The sequence below is a fragment of the Rhinoderma darwinii genome, chromosome 1, assembly GCF_050947455.1.
Source record: "Rhinoderma darwinii isolate aRhiDar2 chromosome 1, aRhiDar2.hap1, whole genome shotgun sequence".
Classification (NCBI taxonomy): Eukaryota; Metazoa; Chordata; class Amphibia; order Anura; family Rhinodermatidae; genus Rhinoderma; species Rhinoderma darwinii.
The window spans coordinates 181,751,848-181,773,084 of NC_134687.1; the positions used below are offsets into that span (position 1 = coordinate 181,751,848).

Consider the following 21,237-nt stretch of genomic DNA (forward strand, 5'->3'; position numbering starts at 1 on the left):
ATAATGTGCCCTACCACACTGCAAATATTGTTCAACAATAGCTCGAGCATCTGTGGAAAGCGCTGGAAAAACAAGTCCGATCCACGGAGGCCCCTCAGAACATACAGGACTTAAAGGATCTGCTGCTAACGCCTTGGTGCCAGATACCACAGGACACCTTCAGAGGTTCTATGGAGTCGGCAGGTGGTTTTAATGTTATGGCTCATCGGTGTGTTTGTATGTATGTGTGTATATATATATATACACCGCGTTCCAAATTATTATGCAAATGTTATTTTTCGCTGATTTTCCTAAATAGTCAATGCAAATGACAGTCAGTATAATCTTCAAGCCATCAACCGTTGGAGTATAATGCAAATTTTATTGAACAAATCTAATAACAGATTTTTTTTAAGAAGTAAAAAACTCAAAATGCACGGTTTCAAATTATTATGCACAACAGAGATCAAAACATTTTAAAGGTTGTAAAGAGAACTAAAATGGTAATTTGTTGAATTTGCAGCATCAGGAGGTCATATTTACAGAAATCAAAAGCTCTTTCAATCAAAATAAACTTAACAGGCCAAGTTACATGTTAACATAGGACCCCTTCTTTGATATCACCTTCACAATTCTTGCATCCATTGAATTTGTGAGCATTTGGACAGTTTCTGCTTGAATATCTTTGCAGGATGTCAGAATAGCCTCCCAGAGCTTCTGTTTTGATGTGAACTGCCTCCCACCCTCATAGATATTTTGCTTGAGGATGCTCCAAAGGTTCTCAATAGAATTGAGTTCAGGGGAACATGGGGGCCACACCATGAGTTTCACTCCTTTTATGCCCATAGCAGCCAATGACACAGAGGTATTCTTTGCAGCATGAGATGGTGCATTGTCATGCATGAAGATAAGTTTGCTACGGAAGGTACGGTTCTTCTTTTTGTACCACGGAAGGAAGTGGTCAGTCATAAACTCTACGTACTTTGCAGAGGTCATTTTCACACCATCAGGGACCCTAAATGGGCCTACCAGCTCTCTCCCCATGATTCCAGCCCAAAACATGACTCCGCCACCTCCTTGCTGACGTCGCAGCCTTGTTGGGACATGGTGGCCATTCACCAACCATCCACTACTCCATCCATCTGGACCATCCAGGGTTACACGGCACTCATCAGTAAACAACACGGTTTGAAAATTAGTCTTCATGTATTTCTGAGCCCACTGCAACCGTTTCTGCTTGTGAGCATTGTTTAGGGGTGGCCGAATAATAGCTTTATACACACTTGCAAACCTCTGGAGGATCCTACACCTTGAGGTTCGCGGGACTCCAGAGGCACCAGCGGCTTCAAATACCTGTTTGCTGCTTTGCAATGGCATTTTAGCAGCTGCTCTCCTAATCCTATTAATTTGTCTGGCAAAAACCTTCCTCATTATGCCTTTATCTGAACGAACCCGTCTGTGCTCTGAATCATCCACAAATCTTTTCACAGTGCGATGATCACGCTTAAATTTTCTTGAAATATCCAATGTTTTCATACCTTGTCCAAGGTATTGCACTATTTCACGCTTTTCGGCAGCAGAGAGATCCTTTTTCTTTCCCATATTGCTTGAATTCACTGTATTGAACGATACATATGATTTGCGCTCCCACAAAATATGAAAAAATTGTAAATTCACTGAAGTGATATATAAGTAGAATGTATAACTTTATTTCATAACTCTCTAAAAACAGGGGTACAATCACCTCTGTGAAAAAGCCCCACCGTGTGTATTAAAAACGTATTAAACAATTACTCCAAGTCCTGATTCAGTTGCGAACCCTCTATGACGGGGTGTACTGCAAGCTACAAGCTACAGACCCCTGATGATAAGTATAGAAACGCGTAGGGTTGGTTTCAAGTAAGGAATTTTAGCGTAGGGGACAGTGGCATTGTTTTGTACCTGAGCATTAGGAGTTTTTGGTGCGGTTATCGCGGGCTCCGGTGTGTTTGAGGGTCTAAACCACTGTTACACCAATGTTTAAACGCTGATTCCAGATTTGTATCTTTGTAGTACACCCATATTGCTTGAAACCTGTGGCCTGCTTAATAATGTGGAACGTCCTTCTTAAGTAGTTTTCCTTTGATTGCGCACACCTGGCAAACTAATTATCACAGGTGTCTGAGATTGATTACAATGATCCAAAGAGCCCTAAGACACAATACCATCCACGAGTTTAATTGAAAAACTAATAATTTGGAACACGGTGTATATATATATGTATATATATATATATATATATATATATATATATATATATATATATATATATATACATATACACACACAGTATATAGCATCGCTCGATAATGCTTTTAAAGGGTTCATCACTATATAGGAATCAAAGTAAAGTTGCCCTAAATAATAACTGTGTTGTGTTACCGTAGAGGTATTTATCCAGCACTTAGTAGATATTATTGCCACTCATCTCTATGACCTCTGTGTTTACCGTGCATGATATGTGTGAAACAATGTAAGGAGAAATCACCGTTTAAATAATGAGGGTACCATCTAAAAAGTCTTCCAGAACAATCATTAACTAAAAGACCTTTAGTCAACAAAACTAACACATGGAGTTTGGATTCTGACCTTTACTACATCTAGATAAACATTGTTCTCCAGGCTCAATCGTTCCTTACCTAGTCTGAATCTCTCCCCAGTAACAACTGGTCACCGATTCCTAGTAAATGAACTAAAGCCGCCCTTGGAGCAGAGAACGGAATAATGATATCGCTCACCTTATTATTTCTGCTTTGTATATTTTCCACATTTTCTGCTTCCATTAAAGGTAAGTAAATATATATACAGTATATATATATATATATATATATATATATATATATATATATATATATATATATATATTAGGAAAGTAAGACAATTTCATAGGCTTGGTTTTACTTAAGTTGTGTTCCTTAGATAGCACAGACTGGGTGTAATAGTAAGCTCTCCCATGACATATAATGTGTCCTGGTCTATATTTACTTGGGCCATATATAACAGAACATTGTTTGGTGTGATATTGTATAGCATTCCTGTGTATGATGTGTTTAGAAATGTGGAGAAGGCCTTGCTGTTGCATTGCACTAGTTGCTGTTGCACTAGTTGTATTTAAGAAGTTACTGTGACTTTAGACAAAGCATAATATTTAAATCAAAAACACAAATATATATATATATATATAAATATATATATATATATATATATATATATATATATATATATATATATATATATAATTTACAGTATGTATTGTGGGCCAGTATAAATAGTGTAGATAAGATTTGTAGATTCTGAAAATAAACATTTTGGTGAACATTGCTGGAAACATTAATGGTGTCCTCCAGATTTAGTAAATCATCCTTCACCTAGATCCAAAGTTGTGTGGACAGGGTGTTTCGGTTTACATATGCACAATCATATACAATAATGATCCCCAATAATTATGCTTAGAGATCAAAATCCACACATAAGTATAATGCAAGTATAAGAGATATAGAAATAATTTACATATTTGGTTTAGTCTGATGTTTTCTATATGTTGTTGCACACTTGGTACTTGAAGTGGCACAAGGGTCCCTCTTGCTCATAAGGGAATAGCAGTATAAGGTCCCGTGCACATCGTAAAAAATCTCTGTAATTGCGGACCTTAATACACTCCGCAATTACGGACCCGTTCGGTTCAATTAGGCACGGACACCTTTCCGTATCGCTACGGATAGGTTTTCCGCTCGTAGAATCGTGCCGGGAATCATGGAGCATGTTCTACTTTTCGTATTTTACGGGTTGTGCGCCCATGCTTTGTATGGGAGCACAGCATGAAAATGTGGGCCGGGGTGGGCCGTAATTACGGGCACGGCCGCGTGCATGAGGCCTAAGGATAAGTTCACACTCAGCAGATTTATCCATCAACCAGACATAGTAATCCCAGAAAGTTCAGTAGTAATGTACAAAAGTTACAAGAATTGTCCTCACTAAAAACCCGAATCCAAAAGTCATAATGGTCATATGGACGTGATGTAGTAGTACAAGAATAGACACCATGTAATACTACTTTTCACTGCAGGGCAATTGGGTGGCAATCCACACTATCAGCTGGTCATTGGGATTTTTCAGCAGCCAGATCTATGGTGATCAGCTGATCGCTGGGGCAACTGCATTTTGAAAGGGGGTTGTCCAGTTGGGACAGCCCTTTTAACTAACTTACTATTTCATTCATTTGTATTAGCACACTTTTGTTACTGAACGTTAATGCTGTCAAAGGATGGTGCCGATGAATAGATGGATGGATCTAAGCAGCAGTTTGATATGTTTTCACCTCACATCAGGATGTTCGGCGGTGGGGGGACCTGCATGAACAATTTTTAAAATGAGTGGAATATTCGTTGCATTGTAAATGTTGTTCAAGTTTATTGAAGATCATTTCACAAAATGTTACATTTTAGAAAAAAGCACAAATATTTTTGGGCCCCTATGGGCACCTAAAGTGACATAAAAAAATAAAGGAGTTTTCTAGTCTTAAAGGGGTTGCTCGCTACAAGTGGAGGTACACTTTAAAGGGATTTTCCATTAATTTTCTATGTGGCTGCCATAGTGAGTGCTCGGTAACCCCAGAGAAAATTAATGAAGCGGTGGCCGAACATGTGTAGTGGTGCTCCATTCATATGGGGTGCACAGGGACAACCTGGTAAGCCCGTTATCGGGAACAGTGGTGGTCCCCGCAGGCGGACCCCCATCGATCAGACTTTTAATAGCTTTACTGTGGCTAGTTGATAAATATTGATTATGAGAAAGCCCCTTTAATCATTGTTCAATGAAGTTTCAATTAATATAGTTTATGTTTTAATTTCTAACCATTTTCAAGATCTCTACTTGCTGTTGGTGAATGGAAACATTAATGTTTACATTCTCAAGTTTAAAACCCTGATCTGCCCTAGCTCACAGCTGAACTCTTGCTATCTAGTACTGAAAATCCCCTGTAAGCTAAACACAGCACAAATTTCACATCTGTCCTGGACAAGTTATTGTTTTATGAATTGCAAATCTGCCTAGTTACATGGAAATATCAGGGGAAGAGTTATTGACACATTTTATTGAAGTATAGTAGTACAGTAGCCACCGCTAGGAAGATTCTTAAATAAACTCGATTTGTAATAGTTAGCATTTCTACATTGGCTCGATTTGGAAAACGTTGGCAGTATGAGGTAATTATTGTAAGTGCAAGGTTACCTCTGTATTACCAATTATCTATTATTTTATAGTATTTTATTGCTCCCATTTATTGATTAAATGATCTTATTCTGAAGGTCAGTGCTTCTGCTGAGATAACTATGGTTGTGTTGGCCATTGACTTGTAAAGCTTAGGTAGTTGTTGGTTGAGCAAGGTATTATATACCGGAGTTTAGATAAGAAGTTGGGTAGCTGGCATTTCTGAACACTCATTGATAATATAGTCCTTGATAAACAAGTTACAGGAAAGCAGTATCACTTTTAGAACACGCATACACAAGTCTTGTCACAGCCAATTTGACCAGAGCCAAGGAATCTGATTAAATGTGTCCTTACTGTGTCCTTGTGTCGTCACTCTCCATTTTCCAATGGGACTGTAAATCTGTGCTCTTCTTGCTTTCTTTATCAGAGGGACACCGTGAGATAATTTTGCCCTAGGCCATATGTACAGCCCTCTTAGGCAAAGACCCCATTAAAAAGAAAATATCGTTGCTTCCTATTGTCTACTAGATTTCCACTTGGTGTTGTAGTCCTATCATCCGCTACTGATCTCAGTGCCCGTGATCTTGCCTCCTATTTTAAGAACAAGATTGATAACATATGTCAAGAGATTCCATCACATACTCCCCAAAATGATATTTCATAATCCATCTTGCACCTTCTCTATATTTGACGCTGTAACAGGGGAAGAAGTCTCTGCACTTCTTTCCTCTGCTGCCCAACCACCTGTACTTTAACAACCTAACCCCATTCCCTCATATCGTGTCTGTGTTGTCACCAGCTGTCATTCCCCACTTGAGTAAAATGATCAACCTGTCTCTCTCATCTGGAATTTTCCCTTCATCTTTTAAGCATGCTCTCATCACCGCAATTCTAGGGAAGCCAACTCTCTACTCCTCTCCTAACTATCTCCTAGGTTCTATCCTTCCCTTTGCTTCTAAATTTCCAGAATATCTTGTCTATACTCATCTGGTCAATTTTCTGTCTACTACCTCTCTGATAAACACCTCACAGTCTACCTTCTGAGCTTTAGTGGGAGTTCACACAGAGTTTTTTGGCACACGTTTTGACTCGGAAACCACGCCAAAAAATGGTCTGAAAAGGCCTTCCATTGATTTCATCGGGAGGCGGAGGCATTTTTTTCCTGCGAGCGGTAAAAATTGCTCGTGGGAAAAATAAGCGACAATCCCTATCTTTAAGAACTACAAAAGAGAAAAAGAGACACGGCGCCACATGGTGCAGATAAAATAAGAGATGTTGGGAGAGCAACTCAATTAATAGAAAGTGGTCACCTTAAAGTGTAAATACTGGCAGGTATCACACTAAGGAAAGGATGTATGAACAAAAGCTGCTGCCTGGTCCACAAACACAACAAACATGCGTTTGTTGCCAATAATAATGAACAAAAAGTAAAAATGGAAACAAAGAGGCGCTGCTAATGAAAGGCATAAAGGCTATACAAAGTTCATAATTTAATAATGGTGTGCAAGGTTGACAAGCTACGCGTTTCAACGCCGAACTGGCGTCTTCATCAGGCTAACACAGACATGGCACTTTACAGCAGTTTAAATACACCAATAACGAATTACAATTATCTACAAGCCGAGAAAAAAACGCCAAACGGCGGGTCAAAAGTCATTGATTACGTCACAAGAAACACACATCACCAGCATCACTTTTGTGTTAAAAGATTTAGAAAAAACAGAAATCATCTACACACTTTAAAGATACGATATTAACCCCTTAGCGCACCAGGACGTACCGGTACGTCCTGCATTGAAGTGCTTTAAGCCACAGGGACGTACCGGTGCGTCCTGGCTAAAAACTGTCACCCTGTCAAAGGACAAGGTGACAGAACTGTGCCGTCAACTGTTTATGACAGTTGACCGGCACAGTAAGACGGCAGGGGACTATTCACAGCGGTCTCCTGCCGGCGATCGCTGTGATTGGTCAGTCAAAGCAGACTGACCAATCACAGCTCTATGACATGGGTATGTGATGACGCTGGCTCAGAAGCTGAGCCAGCGTTATCACCGCCGGGAATCAGATGTCCGGCACCCCTCTGCAACAGCCAGGCCCGGAGCTAGGCTCCGATCCGGCCGATTAACCCCTTCGATGCATCGATCAACGTGATCGATGCATCGAAGTGGCTTGTAGCCTGTCGGCAACCACGATGATTGCCGCGGGTGTCAGCTGTTTGTCACAGCTGACATCGTGCCCTAACGGCCAGGACCGGAGCAAGGCTCCGATCCGGCCGATTAACCCCTTAGATGCAGCTATCGCTGCATCTAAGTGATTAGATCGTACCCTATGATTGCTAATAACAACCATCGGCACCCGCGAAGGTTCCGATGGTTGCTATGGCAACCATAGCCTAACAATCGCTTCCTAGTACGGAAGCCTATTAGGCCCCGCCGGGAGGCGAAGCCTAATAGGCTTGCTGTCAGTGAATAGCTGACAGCTCTAATACACTGCACTATGTAGGTAGTGCAGTGTATTAGAATAGCGATCAGGGCTTCATGCCTTCAAGTTCCCTAGTGGGACAAAAAGTTAAAACAAGTTAATAAAAATGTTGTAAAAAAGTAAAAAAAAATACTTTTCATGTTAAAAAATACTATAACAGCCTTTTTTCCTATAATAAGTCTTTTATTATAGTAAAAACCAAAAAACATAAAAAAAGTACACATATGTGGTATCCCCGCGTCCGTAACGACCCCAACTATAAAAATATCACGCTATTTTACCCGTACGGTGAACACCGTAAAAAAATTAAATAAAAAACTATTCCAGAATCGCTGTTAGTCACTACCCCTTGCAAAACAGAATAAAAATAGGGATCTAAAAGTTGCATGTACCCCAAAATTATACCATTAAAAAACGCAGCCCGTCCCGCAAAAAACAAGCCCTCCCGCAGCTTTTTTGACGGAAAAATAAAAAAGTTATCGCTCTAAGAATATGGTGACACCAAAAATAAATTATTTGAAACAAAAGGGATTTTATCGTGCAGACGCTGCAAAACATAAGAAAAACTATATACATCTGGTATCACCGTAATCGTACCGACCCGCAGAATAACGTAAAATTGTCATTCATAGCGCATGGCGAACGCCGTAAAAAAAATAAATAATAAAAAACATCAGAATTGCAGGTTTTTGGTCACCTGGCTTGCCAAAAAAATGAAATACAAAGTGATCAAAAAAATCGCATGTACCCCAAAATGGTACCAATGAAATCTACAGATTGTCCCGCAACAAATAAGCCCTCACACAGCTCCGGGGGAGAAAAAATAAAGACGTTTTGGCTCTCAGAATATGGCGATGCAAAATGTGCAAAGTGTCTAAAAGCGGATAAGATCGGGCGCCATTTATCAGTGCGACACCGGCCACATATCTGTGGATTATTATTTATTTACACCATTGTTATACCCTCTTATTATACCCTGATGTACTCCGCACAGATAACATATTCCCCCACATCATAAACTCAAATACCAGCAATACCCCAAACAGAACAACTAGCGAGCAAAATCCACGCTCCAAAAGCCAAATGGCGCTCCCTTCTGAGCCCTGCAGCGTGCCCAATCAGCAGTGTACGTCCACATATATGGCATCGCCATACCCGGGAGAACCCGCTTAACAGTTTGAGATATTTGTCTTCAGTGGCACGAACTGGGCACAAAATATTGTGCACTAAAATGGCACATACCTGTGGAAATTTGCAATTTTCACTTTGCACCATCCACTGAGCATTCATTTCTAATAGAAAAAAAAAACCTGTGTGGTCAAAATGCTCACTATACCCCTTAATAAAATGCCTTTAGGGGTGCAGTTTCCAAAATGGGGGTCACTACTTGGGGGTTTGTTTTCCTATTTGACCCCAGAGCCCTGCCATTGTGGGCTAATGCTGCGAAAATCACCATAATAGGTCTCACATGCGCCTTTCACTCCTAAGCCCTGTCATATATCCAGGCAAATGATAAATGCCTTGAGGGGTGTAGTTTAAAAAATGGGGTCACTTCTCATGGTTTTACACTCTACTCTGGTACCTAAGGGAGCTCTGCAAATGCGACATGGCGCCCCTACACCAGTCCAGCAAAATCTGTCCTCTAAAAGCCACATGGCACTCCTTCCATTTTGAGCTCTGCCATGTGCCCAAATAGCAGTTTAGGGCCACACATTGGGTATTGCCGTACTCGGGAGAAATTGGGTAACAAATGATGTGTTGTTTTTTCTCCTATTACCCCTTATGGGGAAAAAAATTGGGTGCAAAACTACATATTTTTGGGAAAAAATTATTTTTTTCATTTTCACTGCCTGATTCTAATACAATCTATGAAACACCTGTGGGATCAAAATGCTCAGTACACCCCTAGATGATTACCCTGAAGGGTAAAGTTTCCAAAATGGATTCACTTCTCAGGGGTTTCTACTGTACGGGTACCTCAGGGGCTCTGCAAATGTGACATGGCGCCCAAAAAACAATCAACCAAAATCTACATGCCAAGTAGCACTCCTGCCATTCTGAGCCCTGCGGTGTATCCAAGCAGCAGTTTATAACCACATATAGGGTATTTCCGTACTCGGGAGAAATTGCTTTACAATTGTTGGGGCGCTTTTTCTCCTTTATTCCTTGTGAAAATGAAAACAATTCAACATTTTAGTGGAAAGAATGTAGATTTTCATTTTCACTGCATAATCCCAATAATTCAGCAAAAAAACTGTGGGGTCAAAATGCTCACTATACCGCTAGATAAATTCCACGAGGGGTATAGTTTCCCAAATGGGGTCACTTTTGCCGGGTTTGCACTATTTTGGCCCCTCAGTGGCTTTGCAAATGTGACATGGGGCCGCAAACCATTCCAGCAAAACTTGAGCTCCAAAAGTCAAATGGCGCTCCGTCCTTTCTAACTTCCGCCATGTGTCCAAACAGCAGTGTATTACCACATATGGGGTATTGATGTGCTCAGAAGAGTTTGCTTTACAAATATTGGGGTGTTTTTTCTCCTTTATGTGTTGTAAAAATGAAAAAATCTGAGCTAAAACTACATTTTATTAGAAAAAAATTAGATTTTCAATTTCACGGCATGATTCCCATAGATTCAGCAAAAACCGTGTAGGGTCAAAATGCTAACTATACCCCTAGAAAATTCCTTGAGGGGTGTAGTTTCCAAAATGGGGTCACTTTTGGGGAGTTTCCACTGTTATGGTCCCTCCAGGGCTTTGCAAACACGACATGGCACCGAAAACCATTCCAGCAAAATCTGCGCTTCAAAATCCAAATGGTCCTCGTTCCCTTCTGAGCCCTGCCGTGGGTCCAAACAGCAGTTTATTACCACATATGGGGTATTGCTGTAATCGGGAGACATTGCTTTACAAATGTTGGGGTGCTTTTTCTCCTTTATTCCTTGTAAAATCTAAAACATCGTATGTTTTTCCAGAAAAAAAGTAGATTTTCATTTTCACAGACCAGTTCCAATAAATTTAGCAAAAAACCTGTGGGCTAAAAATGCTAACTATACCTCTTGAAAAATTCCTTGAGGGGTGTAGTTTCCAAAATGGGGTCACTTTTGGGAAGTTTCCACTGTTATGGTCCCTCCAGGGCTTTGCAAACACGACATGGCACCAAAAACCATTCCAGCAAAATCTGCGCTTCAAAATCCAAATGGCCCTCGTTCCATTCTGAGCCCTGCCGTGGGTCCAAAGAGCAGTTTATTACCACATATGGGGTATTGCCGTAATCGGGAGACATTGCTTTACAAATGTTGGAGTGCTTTTTCTCCTTTATTCCTTGTAAAAACGAAAACATCGTATGTTTTTTCAGAAAAAAAGTCGATTTTCATTTTCACAGACAAGTTTCAATAAATTTAGCAAAAAACCTGTGGGCTAAAAATGCTAACTATACCCCTAGAAAAACTCCTTGAGGGGTGTAGTCTCCAAGATGGGGTCACTTTTGGGGGGTTTCCACTGTTTTGGCACCACAAGACCTCTTCAAACCTGACATGGTGCCTAAAATATATTCTAATGAAATAGAGGCCCCAAAATCCACTAGGTGCTCCTTTGCTTCTGAGGCCGGTGTTTCGGTCCTTTACCGCACTAGGACCACATGTGGGATATTTCTAAAAATTGCAGAATCTGGGCAATAAATATTGAGTTGCATTTCTCTGATAAAACCTTCTGTGTTGCAGAAAAAACTGTATTACAAACGAATTTCGTAAAAAAAAAAATTACATTTGTAAATTTCACCTCTACTTTGCTTTATTTCTTGTGAAATGCCTAAAGGGTTCAAATAATTTCTGAATGCTGTTTTGAATACTTTGAGGGGTGCAGTTTTTAAAATGGGGTGATTTATGGGGATTTTCTAATATATAAGGCCCTCAAAGCCACTTCACAACTGAACTGGTCCCTGAAAAAATAGCCTTTTGAAATTTTCCTGAAAATGTGAGAAATTGCTGCCAAAGATCTAAGCCTTGTAACGTCCTAGAAAAATAAAAGCACATTCAAAAAACGATGCAAACATAAAGTAGACATATAGGAAATGTTAACTAGTAACTATTTTGTGTGGTATTACTATCTGTTATACAAGCAGATACATTACAATTTAGAAAAATGCAGATTTTTGCAAATTTTCTCTAAATTGTGGTATTTTTTACAAATAAATATTACATAGTTACATAGTTACATAGTTTGTACGGTTGAAAAAAGACACATGTCCATCAAGTTCAACCAAGGGATGGGAAAGGGGAAGTGGGATAGGAAAGGGGAAGTAAAAAATTTCTACACATAGCAGTTAATATTTTTTTGTTCTAGGAAATTATCTAAGCCTTTTTTAAAGCCATCTACTGTCCCTGCTGCGATCAGCTCCTGCGGTAGGCTATTCCATAGATTCACAGTTCTCACAGTAAAGAAGCCTTGTCGCCTCTGCAGGTTGAACCTTTTTTTCTCCAGACGGAGGGAGTGCCCCCTTGTTTTTTGAGGGGGTTTTACATGGAACAGGATTTCACCATATTTTTTGTATGCGCCATTCATATATTTATATAAGTTAATCATGTCCCCCCTTAGTCGTCTTTTCTCAAGGCTAAATAGGTTTAGTTCTTTTAATCTTTCCTCATAACTTAGATTCTCCATGCCCCTTATTAGCTTCGTTGCTCTTCTTTGTATTTTTTCCAACTCCAGGGCATCCTTTCTATGAACTGGAGCCCAGAACTGGACTGCATATTCTAGATGAGGCCTCACTAATGCTTTGTAAAGTGGTAATATTACCTCCCTGTCCCGCGAGTCCATGCCTCTTTTGATACACGACAATATTTTGCTGGCCTTTGAAGCAGCTGATTGACACTGCATGCTGAAATTTAGTTTATGATTTACAAGTACACCCAGATCCTTCTCAACAATTGACTCCCCCAGTGTAGCTCCCCCTAGGACATATGATGCTTGCAGGTTTTTCGTACCCAGATGCATAACTTTACATTTATCTACATTAAACTTCATTTGCCAAGTGGACGCCCAAACACTTAGTTTGTTTAAATCTGCCTGCAATTCACAAACATCTTCCATAGTCTGAACTATATTGCATAGCTTGGTGTCATCTGCAAAAATAGAAATAGTGCTATTAATCCCATCTTCTATATCATTAATAAATAAGTTGAATAATAGTGGTCCCAGCACTGAACCCTGGGGTACACCACTTATAACTGGGGACCATTCAGAGTAGGAATCATTGACCACAACTCTCTGGATACGGTCCTTGAGCCAATTCTCAATCCAATTACAAACTATACTTTCTAAACCTATAGTCCTTAATTTACCCATTAGATGTCTATGAGGGACAGTGTCAAATGCCTTTGCAAAGTCCAAAAACACTATATCCACAGCGGCCCCTCTGTCTAGGCTTCTGCTTACCTCTTCATAAAAACAAATCAGGTTGGTTTGACAGCTTCTGTCCTTTGTAAAACCGTGCTGGCTGTCACTTATAATACTATTTATTGTCACATAATTCTGTATATAGTCCCTCAATAGTCCCTCAAACATTTTCCCCACAATTGATGTTAAGCTTACTGGTCTATAATTACCCGGCGAAGACCTAGTGCCCTTTTTGAAAATAGGCACCACATTTGCCCTGCGCCAGTCCCTTGGCACTATACCACTCATGAGAGACTCTCTAAATATTATGAAGAGGGGGAGAGAAATATTGAATTTAACGCCAAAATTTTTTCAGTATCATAAAGTACAACATGTCACGAGAAAACAATCTCAGAATCGCTTAGATAGGCAAAAGCATTCCGGAGTTATTACCACATAAAGTGACACATGTCAGATTTGCAAAAATCGGCTGTGTCCTGAAGGCCAAAATAGGCTGTGTCCTTAAGGGGTTAAAAGAATCTATATAAATTATTATGAGTAAATAAATATATAAAAATAATAAACTAATAATCGATACTGATGCTAAACAGATAAGAATAGGTACGTGCAATTACTATTTCGCAAGGAACAGAAATAAACGAATATCACAATATATATATATAAAATACCACTCACCCAAATGGTGATGGGAGAGACCCTGTGTAGAAAATGCATGATCCAGAAGAAATAATAATAATACATGATCCAGAAGAAATAAAGGATAAAACACAGGCGGCGCTGGGGTAGCGTCCCTGGCGTCTAGTCAACCATGAAATTACATTGGCCGAGGAAGAGTCTTATTATTATTTTTATATATTTATTTATTTATTCATAATAATTTATATCGATTCTTTTAATATCGTATCTTTAATGTATGCAGATGATTTCTTTTTTTCTAAATCTTTTAACACAAAAGTGATGCTGGTGATGTGTGTTTCTTGTGACGTAATCAATGACTTTTGACCCGCCGTTTGTTTGTTTTTTTCGGTTTGTAGATAATTGTAATTCGTTATTGGTGTATTTAAACTGCTGTAAAGTGGCATGTCTTTGTTAGACTGATGAAGACGCCAGTCCGGCGTTTAAACGCGTAGCTTGTCGACCTTGCACACCATTATTAAATTATGAACTTTGTTTAGCCTTTATGCCAGCACCTCTTTGGTTCCATTTTTTCTTTTTGTTCATTGTGCCCTATCTTTGGGCGTTTACGTGTCTGACCTCCCATTGCGGTTTTCGCAGACTTTTTTGCCCGCGGCGCTCAATGGCTGCGTGCGAAATACACAGAGGAAAACACGGCAAACAGTGTGCAGGCAGGTCAAAATCTGCCTCAAAATTCCTGAAGGAATTTTGAGGCAGATTTTTCCGCCTGCAAAAAACTCCGTGTGAACAGGGCCACACATTCTACTAAAACTGAAAGGGTATGTTCACACGCAGCGAGCAAAAACGTCTGAAAATACAGAGCTGTTTTCAAGCGAAAACAGCTCCTGATTTTCAGACTTTTTTTTTAACAACTCGCGTTTTTGTCTGCTTTTTTTACAGCCGTTTTTGGAGCTGTTTTTCAATGGAGTCAATGAAAAACGCCTTCAAAAACGTCCCAAGAAGTGTCCTGCACTTCTTTTGACGAGCCGTCATTTTACACGCCGTATTTTCACAGCGACGCGTAAAATAAAGGCTCGTGGGAACAGGACATCGTAAAACCCATTGAAAGCAATGGGCAGATGTTTGTAGGCGTAATGGAGCCATTTTTTCAGGCGTAATTCGAGGCGTAAAACGCCCGAATTACGTCTGAAAACAGTGCATGTGAACATACCCTTACACTGGTTACCGTTTCATGCAGAATTAAATTAAGACTCTCCTAGTCTACAATGCTCTCCACAATTCTGCACCGCCATATATCTCCGTTCTTATCTACATTTACCTAGTCACTGGTGTTATTTGCTCTATCAATGACCTATAAGGGTATGTTCACACGCAGTGTTTTCAGGCGTTTTACGCCTCGAATTACGCCTGAAAAAACGCCCCTAATACGCCTACAAACATCTGCCCATTGCTTTCAATGGGAATTACGATGGTCTGTTCCCACGAGCCTTTATTTTACGCGTCGCTGTCAAAATATGGCGCGTAAAATGACGGCTTGTCAAAAGAAGTGCAGGACACTTCTTGGGACGTTTTTGGAGGCGTTTTTCATTGACTCCATTGAAAAACAGCTCCAAAAACGGTCGTGAAAAACAGCTCCAAAAACGGTCGTGAAAAACGCGAGTTGTTAAAAAAACGTCTAAAAAATCAGGAGCTGTTTTCGCTTGAAAACAGCTCCGTAATTTCAGACGTATTTTGCTACTGGGTGTGAACATACCCTAAGCCAACAAGGGTCCTACATACTAACACAGGGGCCCTCTGCTGTCTATGTCTGCCCCTGTCCTAGGCACCTGCCTAGGTGTTCTTTGTGCTATATAAACTTTTTTCTGTTTAAAGAGAACCTTCTACCTGCCCATACATGTGCAGCTGAGTGCAGCATGTAATAGTCAGGGCTGCACAAATCCTGTGGCTCTTTACACTTTTTTCCTATCCTGCTCCGTTATTTAGATAGTGGTGCCGTTATATTTGTCGCCCAATATTTAAATAACCCCCTTAACTGTCAATGGGGCGTGTAATTGGCAAGGAGGTGTGTTACTATCGCTGTGACACTGTCCAATCAGCTACAGACAGTGTCACAGCAAGAGCTGGAGAGAGAAAAGCGCACGTGCAGATCCTCCGCCACCACTGAACAGAAGAGGAGAAGAATGTGAAGGACGTCAAGACTGTGTTATCTCTCGTGAGAGATCACAGTCTTGTCTTCCTTGTCTGCCGAGAGCTGAAAAGTGAGAGCGTGCGCGCGCACAGCTCCGACGCCGCTGCTGACGATACTCCCGCCGTCACGGAACTGAAGAATTCACATTCTTCTCCTCTTCTGTTCAATGGTGATGGCAGAGCTGCGTGTGCGCTCTTCTCTCCAGTTTTTGCTGTGACACTGTCCGTAGCTGATTGGACAGTGTCACCGCGATAATAAAACGCCCCCTTGCCAATTACACCCATCTTTGACATTTCAGGGGGTTATTTAAATATCGGGCGCCAAATATAACGGCACCGATATCTAAATAACGAAGGAGGATAAGAAAAAGATTTAAAGAGCCCCAGGATTTGTGCAGCCCTGCCTATTACATTGTGCACTCAGCTGTATGGGCAGGTGAAAGGTTCTCATTAAGAAAAATGACAATCTAATCTGGGCAGTGCTATTATTTTTAATTGCAGTAGTGCTTGTAAGTGTCAGAAATTGACATGACTTTGTATATATTTGAACTCTATTATATACACATATGTATTATTTATGATTGTGTAATGACAGGGGGTAGGGAAACAGACAAGTGAGCCCTAATCTACCCGCCACTCAGTCCCTGCCTACTTGCAACGACCCGCCCTAGGCGACGGGGTACAACTGGGCGACGGTCCCTACGCTCAATAAGTGCACGACAGACAAACAGACAAGGGTACACAGAAGCAAAGGGAAATGGGGCAGTTGCCCACGGCAACACCGTGAGCAACAAGAGTGGTGAACGAGCCGAGTCAAACCAGGAGTGTACGAGGTACCAAACGCAGAGCAGGAGAGTAGTGAACAAGCCGAGTCAAACCAGGAGAGTACGAGGTACCAAACGCAGAGCAGGAGAGTAGTCAGTAAGCCAGGGTCAGTATGAAGCAGGGACAAATAGTAAGAAGCTGCAGCAGGGCCAGGAAACCAAACGAGAAGAATCACAAGCAAGGAGGAACAGGAAAGGCAGGTATAAATAGACAGAGGGCGGGAGCTAGCTCCGTCTGGCCAGGCTGTGATAAGCTCTCCCACTCCTAAGCCTGCCATCCTGAGTGGTGGAAGATGGAGTCAGTCTCACAGACATAGAAGCAGGTGCAGACTGATTACCTATGGGCGTTGACACAGAAGCTGTGCCTGGCAGATCCTTTACAGTACCCCCCCTTTTATGAGGGGCCACCGGACCCTTTCTAGGTGGACCTGGTTTATTGGGGAAACGAAGGTGGAACCTCCTGACCAATACCCCAGCGTGAACATCCCGGGCGGGTACTTAAGTCCTCTCCTCAGGCCCGTATCCTCTCCAATGGACCAGGTACTGGAGGGAGCCTTGGGCCATCTTGCTGTCCACAATCTTGGCCACCTCGAATTCTACCCCCTCAGGGGTGAGAACGGGGACAGGAGGTTTCCTCGAGGGAGCCAAGGACGGGGAGCAGCGTTTAAGGAGGGAGGCATGAAACACGTCGTGTACTCGAAAAGATGGGGGCAACTCCAGTCGGAAGGAGACAGGATTGAGGACTTCAATGACCTTGTACGGCCCTATAAACCGGGGAGCAAACTTCTTGGACGGGACTTTAAGGCGCAAGTTCTTAGACGATAGCCACACCAGATCCCCGACCATAAACAAGGGGTTAGCAGAACGTCTTCTATCTGCCTGAGTTTTTTGTATGCTCTGGGACGCCTCTAGGTTCTTCTGAACCTGGGCCCAGACAGTGCACAGTTCCCGATGAACGACCTCTACCTCGGGATTGTTGGAACTACCAGGTGAAACGGAGGAGAACCGTGGATTAAACCCAAAATTACAGAAAAAGGGGGAGACCCCTGACGAGTTACTGACCCGGTTATTAAGGGAAAATTCGGCGAGGGGAATGAAGGAGACCCAATCATATTGACAGTCCGAGATAAAACACCTTAAATATTGTTCTAGAGACTGATTAGTCCTCTCAGTTTGGCCATTAGTTTCAGGATGGAAGGCAGAAGAGAAGGACAGATCAATCTCCAACTTTTTACAGAAGGCTCTCCAAAACAATGAGACAAATTGTACCCCTCTGTCAGAAACAATATTGACAGGGACCCCATGGAGACGCAGGATGTGTTTGACAAACAAGGTAGCTAACGTCTTAGCATTGGGTAGTTTCTTGAGGGGCACAAAGTGGCACATCTTACTGAAGCGGTCTACTACAACCCACACCACCGACTTGCCTTGAGATGGAGACAAATCGGTGATAAAATCCATGGAGATATGGGTCCAAGGTCTCTGGGGAATGGGCAAAGAACGTAGTAAGCCCGCTGGTCGGGACCTGGGAGTCTTGGACCTAGCACAAACTTCACAATCGGCGACGTAGGCCTTAACGTCTTTAGGCAACCCAGGCCACCAATAGTTTCTGGCAATGAGGTGCTTGTTACCCAGGATGCCTGGGTGACCAGATAGTGCGGAGTCATGATTTTCCCTAAGTACCCTTAGCCGGAATTGCAGGGCAACAAACAGCTTGTTCTCAGGTAGGTTCCCGGGAGCTGAACCTTGATCAGCTGCAATTTCAGAGACTAAATCAGAATCAATATAGGAAATGATTATACCTGGAGGCAAAATACAAGCAGGATCTTCCTCCGAAGGAGGGCTGGCCATGAAGCTACGCGACAGTGCATCAGCCTTAATTTTTTTTAGACCCAGCCCTATAGGTAACCAAAAAGTTGAATCTGGTAAAAAATAATGCCCATCGAGCTTGTCTCGGGTTTAGCCTCCGGGCAGATTCTAGGAAAACCAGATTCTTGTGGTCGGTAAGGACCGTTACCTGGTGCCTAGCCCCCTCCAGGAAGTGGCGCCACTCTTCAAATGCCCATTTAATGGCTAAGAGTTCGCGGTTGCCAATATCATAGTTACTCTCAGTGGGCGAAAACTTCCTGGAGAAGTAGGCACAGGGACGGAGATGGGTGAGGGACCTGGTACCCTGGGACAAGACAGCCCCCACTCCCACCTCAGACGCGTCAACCTCCACGATAAATGGCTCCATTTGGTTGGGCTGACCCAGCACCGGGGCCGAGATAAAGCACTTTTTAAGGATCTCAAAAGCCTGGACAGCCTCAGGAGGCCAGTGGAGGAGATCAGCACCTTTGCGAGTGAGATCCGTAAGAGGCTTAGCGATGACCGAGAAGTTAGCGATAAATCTCCTGTAATAATTAGCGAACCCCAGGAAACACTGTAACGCTTTCAGGGAGGCAGGTTGGACCCATTCCGCCACAGCCTGGACCTTGGCGGGGTCCATGCGGAATTCATTAGGAGTGAGGATTTGACCCAAAAATGGTATCTCCTGCACCCCAAACACACATTTTTCGGTCTTCGCAAACAGTTTGTTTTCCCGAAGACCTGGAGCACCTTCCTGACATGCTCAATGTGGGAGGACCAGTCCTTGGAAAACACAAGTATGTCATCAAGGTACACTACAAGAAATACCCCCAGGTAATCTCTTAAAATCTCATTTATGAAATTCTGGAAGACCGCGGGAGCATTACACAACCCAAAGGGCATGACGAGGTATTCGAAATGACCTTCGGGCGTGTTAAACGCAGTCTTCCACTCATCCCCCTCTTTGATGCGGATAAGGTTATACGCCCCCCGTAGATCAAACTTAGAGAACCATTGGGCCCCCTGAACCTGATTAAAGAGATCAGGAATCAAAGGAAGGGGATACTGGTTCCTTACAGTGACCTTACTCAAGTTACGGTAGTCAATGCATGGCCTAAGACCACCATCCTTCCCTACGAAGAAGAAGCCAGCACCTACCGGAGATGTAGAGGGGCGAATGTACCCTTAGGGAACTTAGCTCCTGGTACCAAATCGATAGCGCAATCGTATTCTCTATGAGGAGGTAACACTTCGGAGGCCTCCTTAGAGAAAACATCAGCGAAGTCCTGAACAAACTCAGGTAGCGTGTTCACCTCCTCAGGGGGAGAAATAGAATTATATAGTTCACTGAAGTAACAATAAAGTAAAAAATACCTTTTAATTAGTAACTAGTTAAAAACAGGGGTAACACACCACTGTGACATAAGCCCCACCGTGATTGTTAAAAAACGTATTAAACAAAAAACACTGAGTCATTGTGATACATCTAACTCGGTGTTTATAACAATATTATGTCTGGAAACAGCATATATCCAGGGCACATCAGTAGTACAATCCCAAAATAAAGCACAGGCGTCCGAATAGATCGGGTCTCCTAGTGCTGGGTGTAACACGATATGACTATCCCCAATGCAAACATTCCATAAACAGTACAACGTACTGTTTATGGAATGTTTGCATTGGGGATAGTCATATCGTGTTACACCCAGCACTAGGAGACCCGATCTATTCGGACGCCTGTGCTTTATTTTGGGATTGTACTACTGATGTGCCCTGGATATATGCTGTTTCCAGACATAATATTGTTATAAACACCGAGTTAGATGTATCACAATGACTCAGTGTTTTTTGTTTAATACGTTTTTTAACAATCACGGTGGGGCTTATGTCACAGTGGTGTGTTACCCCTGTTTTTAACTAGTTACTAATTAAAAGGTATTTTTTACTTTATTGTTACTTCAGTGAACTATATAATTTACTCATATTGTGGGAGCACAATTAGATTTCTATCAAACTAGACAGTGAAATTGGAGAAATAGAATTAACAGAAAAACATGACGTCAAGCATTCATTACCCCATTTGGTAAGATCCCCAGTATTCCAGTCAAACGTGGGATTATGCAACTGCAACCAGGGAAGGCCTAAAACCAAATCGGATGATAACCCCTGCATCAACAGTACAGAGCACTGCTCCAAATGCATGGAGCCAACAAGGAGTTCAAAAACGGGTATGCTGTGTAAAATAACCATTAGCAAGAGGGGTGGATTCGATACCCACTACCGGGACAGGTTTAGGCAAATCAATCAAAGGCATAGCTAGAGACATAGCAAATTCCACAGACATGATATTAGCAGAAGACCCTGAATCCACGAAGGCACTGCTGGTAGCAGACCTACCACCAAAAGAGACCTGAAAGGGAAGCAAGATTTTATTACGTTTCATATTTACGGGAAATACCTGTGCGCCCAAGTGACCTCCCCGATGAACACTTAGGCGCGGAAGTTTTCCGGCTGCTTATTCCTACGCCTAGGACAGTTGTTTACTTGATGCTTGTCATCCCCACAATAGAAGCAGAGACCATTCTTCCTGCGGAACTCTCTACGTTGTTGAGGGGACACGGAGGCCCCGAGTTGCA

At 42.0% G+C, this 21,237-nt stretch overlaps 1 protein-coding gene across 1 annotated transcript in view; it reads left to right on the top strand.

Annotated features, from left to right (window-relative positions):
- Nucleotides 1–2,667: 2,667 nt before the first annotated feature.
- MTTP (microsomal triglyceride transfer protein) overlaps nt 2,668–21,237 on the top strand; it is a 109,642-nt gene continuing 91,072 nt past the window's right edge. Inside the window, exon 1 of the mRNA XM_075860635.1 lies at nt 2,668–2,806. Coding sequence (XP_075716750.1) covers nt 2,743–2,806 — 64 coding nt within the window. The 5' untranslated portion in view covers nt 2,668–2,742. The remainder of the gene's footprint in view (nt 2,807–21,237) is intronic.